General features: G+C 57.4%; 1 protein-coding gene across 4 annotated transcripts in view; it reads left to right on the forward strand.

Annotated features, from left to right (window-relative positions):
- Nucleotides 1-5185, forward strand: part of LOC113207392 (formin-J) — a 66005-nt gene that overhangs the window by 10888 nt on the left and 49932 nt on the right. For 2 of the 4 annotated variants that reach the window (XM_052264575.1, XM_052264574.1), the window contains exon 2: nucleotides 508-559. Coding sequence is in view for 2 of the 4 variants with exons in the window: in XM_052264573.1 (XP_052120533.1) it covers nucleotides 3484-3547 (64 nt within the window). In the remaining 2 variants the exon portion in view is untranslated. Of the gene's footprint in view, nucleotides 1-507; nucleotides 560-3032; nucleotides 3548-5185 lie in introns of those variants that run through there. The other 2 variants (XM_052264573.1, XM_052264577.1) reach the window with 1 other exon arrangement.

Consider the following 5185-nt stretch of genomic DNA (forward strand, 5'->3'; position numbering starts at 1 on the left):
ACCCCCCGCACCGCCCCGTTCCCATGCACCGCCCCTACACTGCCTCATCGTGCTCCTATCGGAACCCCGGCCATCAGTGTGGTGTGGAATGCCCCGAGGCTCGACCAGCCAGCGCCGCGCGGGCTCGCTGTGTGTAGCAAGCAATGCTTTCGTGTAAACAATCGCCAAAACCGGAACGATCCAACACTACACACACACACGCGCGCGCGCACACACTCGTGAAAACACAGTTAAACGCGTTGCAGTGAGCCTAGCAGCAGGAACGCCCGGGCGTCCCTTGGGGGCGTTCTCCTAGCAAATACCACCACCACCCCCTCCACCCACCGGCAGGTGCTCCCGGCGGCGGCAGTTCCGAGAGCTCGCCGTGCGCCATCATGGGGGAGGAAAAGTGTTGCCGCCGGGCTGCGGAGCAGGGCGCCGGCTTTGTGTGTTTGAAGGTATATTGTCTGTTCGATCTTTGTTTTTCGTGACGCAAGTCCTCGTAACGATCTGTTTCTTTTGCTACAGGCGGCGCGTGCATGGCGACCTCCGAACGACACCGACCGCCGCAATGAGTGAGGTGAGTGGTGGAGGGTGTAGTTTGCTTCGACGACAGAAAACGAGAACAACAAGAAAATGAAGCCAAAAACAAAACAAAGGCTTGAGGGAAAAATATTTTAACCGCGAATTTTTGATGCACCGTGTGTTACTGAAATCAACAAAAACAAAAAGAAGAAAAGGGAAGAGAGAAAAGCCTATTCTTTTTAATTTTTGAAACGAATGAAAAGAATGAAAAATGGGTGTGGTGGCTGTATCGTTGCCGCTCGGCCGGGCGATCTGACCTGACATAACAGCGTGCCGGCGCCGGCGCCGCCGCGCCTCCCTCCTAGACTCCTAGACAAACAGCTTCGAAATAACGCGAGCTCAGGAGGACATTCCCTCCCGGTGGCGGCGGCGGCACGCTGCACCGGGTCAGCGCGTCCCAAGGAGGCGCGGCGACCAACAGCACGCGCGCCACACCGCGGGGGGCGGGGGCGGGCGGGGGCGGCCCAGCCGCACAGCGACGCCGCCGCCACCGGGCGGTAGGTAGCTGCAGTGCAGTGTACAGAGAGCGGGCACAGTGGAGCTATAGTGTGCCCGCCTGGTGGTGCAGTTGTGCCCGCGCATGCGTGTTGGCCCCCCAGGTGATGAGGGCGGCTCAGCGCACACACGGGGGAGGGGCGCCGCCGCCGCCGCCGGCCGCTGACGGCTCGACGTCGTGGCCCTCCCCCCTGACACTCGCTCTCTGCAGTTCGGCGGGCTGTTTGTTTACTCGCCGTCAGAGAGAGGGAGTTGTGAGCGATTGGAGAGAGGGGATGAGAGGGGGTCTAAGCTGGCGAATTAACACTCTGATGGCCCCGCCCCGCCGCCGCGGAGGTGCGACGCGACTGGCTGCCGGTGAGCCGAGCTTTGCGCCACCCTCACACGCGCTCCCTATAGCTTCGCAGAAGTGTCAGTCTAGCTGGAACTAGGTTAGTCGGGACGGAGGACGGGGGGGGGTGCAGCCCCTGCCGCACCCTGCCGCCTCATGCCGGCTGGTGACGCTGGGCTCGCGGGCCGGCGAGCTGTGCGGTGGGGTGACCCGCCTGCTCAGTCTTATTCCCCCCAGAAATCATGGCGACGTTAATGCGCCTGTGCCCCCCGCCCCGCCCCGCCCCGGACGAGATGTTGCTCTGGTGCGGGCCAAGATGAACAGCATTGACTGAGGACGGACGGAGGACTGGCGAGGCGCGGTTACTCTACGCGCGCGCCGCACTTCGCTCTAGTACGCGGGGTACTCGACGCGCCCCGCCAGCGCCGGCCGCGGGTGGGGCTGGTGGCTGCGGGGAGGCTGGCACTTTGGAAGGAGGCAAACAAAAGTATGACGACGCCTCATTTTGAACTTATTTCAAACAACACCTTGAACCACACCCACCCTACTTTTCCTTATTAAATGTAGTGATGACTTTTTAGCAGTTTGTACTCAACAAAAGAGCTTATAGCATGAGTCAGAAGCTGTTAGAAGTGCACCTCGAAGTACACTACTTTCTAGTCCGCGGTCTAGTCTACGTAAGAAGTAACAATAAACGATTGTACCCTAAGTGTTTTGAGTATGGTGGTGGGGCCCAAGTCCAAGTGGCTGGTCTCGGGCGAGCCCCCTGCACCTGCTGCAGGCGGGCGGGCTCGACAGGGCGGCCCCCGTGGGACCTGGCGCGGCGGGGGCGGAGCCCGAGGCGGAGCCCCATCCCATCCCCAGCGCAGCGGGGCTCGGCGACGTGAGACGGCGCGTTGGCGCGGCACGGCGTGGCTGTGGCTGCTGGGGGCGTCGCCGCCGACGTGACGTGGTGGCCGCGGTTGCCGGGCCCGGGTCTTGACTTCGCGACCGAGTCAATGTGCGCCGCGCCGCCGCGCCCTCTCCCCTCCATGATGGAAGCCTGCTTTACACTAACACCCACGTCAGTGTGCTGAAAAAAATATATAAATGAGCCCTCAAGCTAATACACATGGTTTTTCATAAATTTTTGAATTTTGGGTCGACTCTCGACTCATTTCAATCTCCTCGACGATGAGCACCTTGATGCGTCATCCTGTGTGCTGTTGTTGCAGGATGTTAAAAATGTAATTTTAACTATAGTTAATTTAATTTAGTTAAATTTTAACTATAGTTCAGAGAAAGATGCGCAGCAGTAGATATATTTTCTTAAATCGATTCGCGCTTTAATGTATGACGTGTATGTCAAAGTTTACTCTCAACTAAATGAGTTCCAGTACGCACGCACCGTGAGTCCCGGACGCGGTGCGGCCTCCCGTGTGGGCGCCGCGCCCGCGGAGCTACGGGAGCCGCGTGCGCTGCCGAGCCGCGCCGAGCCCAGAGTGCAGTGGACGTAGGGCGGCAGGGCTGGGCGCGGGGCGTGGTGTGGCGTGGCGTGGTGAAGCGCGGCGGGGCGTGGCGTGGCGGGGCGCGGCGGGGCTCAGAGTGGCGAGGCGCGGTGCGCCGGGGGTTGGAGGGCTCACGGGCCGGTGCGGGGCGCCAAGCCAACAGTTGGGACCAAACCGCTCGCGCCGTCTGCTCGGTCGTGCTCTCGCCGCCGTGAGTGAGCCGTGGCCGCTGCCGTGACTGTCACGCACACCGCGAGTCGCCGCGCGCGCGCGCGTGTCACGCTGCACCCGTCACGTCGTCCCGGTGCGTCGCGCGCGTGACGAGGGCGTGACGAGGGCCCCGTTCCATGCCCGCCAGGCACCCTGACGGCCCGATGGGCTGAGGGAGGAGGGTGGCCCCGCCCCGGAGCGCCGCCATGTAGTGCGTGCTGCCGCGCGGGCCGGCCGGCCGGGCCTGTGGCGCCTGTGGTGGAGAGCGAGTGCGAGAGCGAGTGCGGAGCGCGCGCGGTGCGGCCGGCGAGCCGACCTGGCGCAGCTCGCGCGGCACGCGGCGGCGCGGCGTGAGGCGAAGGGTTCGCACGTGAGGCAGGCCACCCGCCTGTCAGGATGCCCGTAAGCTCCCTGCAAGCCGACGATTCACCGCCACCTAAGCGCTGCAAACTGTGCCAAGGTGCGTAACGCGGGTTGTCGTGGTCACCACGTGACCTAACCTTTCGAAAGAGAAAACTAAAAATGTCTGTGGTTTATTTTGTAAGCCATTTTTTGGAGCCAGCTAATTGGCTGCTGCTGTTGGGGTCAGTAGATGCCGTAAGCTTCCATACGTGAGTTGGGGTCAGTTCCAAAAGATAACTGTATTCCGTCTGTGATGAGCTGTAAACTGACATTGAATTCTGCATAGGCATGCCGGTGTTACTTTTTGTATTGACCACAAGGTGGCTGTCGGAAACCTAAATGCACTTTGGTTTATGATATCAGACCAGAACGCGTGTGCAATGCGAGTAACCTATAGTCATCTGCTATATATGCATTCAATAACAAAAACAAAAAAAAAACACCCTCGGTGCCTTTAAATGAGTTTCTCTGTTCCGTACGTCATGAATATCTGACAATTAAAGTGTGTGACTAGTCAACCACGTACTTCTAAACGGTTGTTTTAGAATATCGTTCGAACGTGACGTACCTTTAACTCGTGCATGGCATGCATAGCTAGCTATGTCACATACAGATTCTGACACAGTTCTAAGCAATGTGACACGAGTCACAGGCGTGTGATGTCACAGCGTTTGAATGTGACGTCACAGTGTTTGAGTGCCTGAATATTAAGTGTGCTCTCAGCTCAGCTGTTTCTTTGTGAACACCCCCTGTATTTCAGAAAGTAAACCATGTATTTGCAGTCCAGAAATGAATACTGACAAACATATCTCTATCCCAACACAAATGTGTCAGACTACTTAAGCTAAGTATTGTTCGTGTACAAAACTTGCTCAGCTTCGTAGCTGCACTTCTTATGAACATAAAGCGGCCCAACGTTAAATAGTTCAAGTTTCCTATCTTTCTCCGACTGGGTAGTGAGATTCCCTAGGAAAGTCCATTGCGTGACAAAATTTCAAATAATAAAGTCTACTGACAGCGGCTGACAGCCATGTCTGACAATCGAACTGTTAAACTTGTTAGCCGAGCTTTTACAATTTACTTCTGCTCTTTTCGTTTTACAGTTGAAACTTTATTATTGGTATGATGTCTAGAGTCTTGGTATCTTGATGATTCACAAACCGCTTCCATTTCTCACCTAATCTTTGAGGTCATCCAGAAAGTACGTCCGTCATTCGCCGTGACGAACCTGCCAAGTTGAGCCTGTGAGTGTTCTCATAGCGCCTGATAGGTAGGCAACATTTTGCCTTGAGTGCATGCGTGTACTGCGGGATGGCCGACCCTGAGTCTCGCAGGCGCTAAACTCACGCTATTTGCCTAAATTAATGCGAGAAAGAGCGGACGTACTTTCGTGCATGGCAGGAGCAAAGCCTTTATTTGCAGCGGACCACTAATCCCCACTCCGATAGCTCAATGCTAGTCTATTTGTACCGGATGTATCAGCCGACACATGTTGCAGGTTTGCATTACCCTCTTTTGCTGCAGGGGGCGATGGCACCCTGCGAGTATAGACAAGCCTGCCACACACTTGTTTTGCTCTGATCCACCCGGTACGTGGTAGTACGTCCTCGCCGTGTCACTGGTCAGTCCCCCTACGAGCTACGCAGACTCGACGGGCGCACCGCACGGGATGGTCCTGCCCCCCCCCCTCTGCCCC

This window comes from Frankliniella occidentalis, unplaced genomic scaffold, assembly GCF_000697945.3.
Source record: "Frankliniella occidentalis isolate FOCC.00 unplaced genomic scaffold, Focc_3.1 Scaffold20, whole genome shotgun sequence".
NCBI classification, from domain to species: Eukaryota; Metazoa; Arthropoda; class Insecta; order Thysanoptera; family Thripidae; genus Frankliniella; species Frankliniella occidentalis.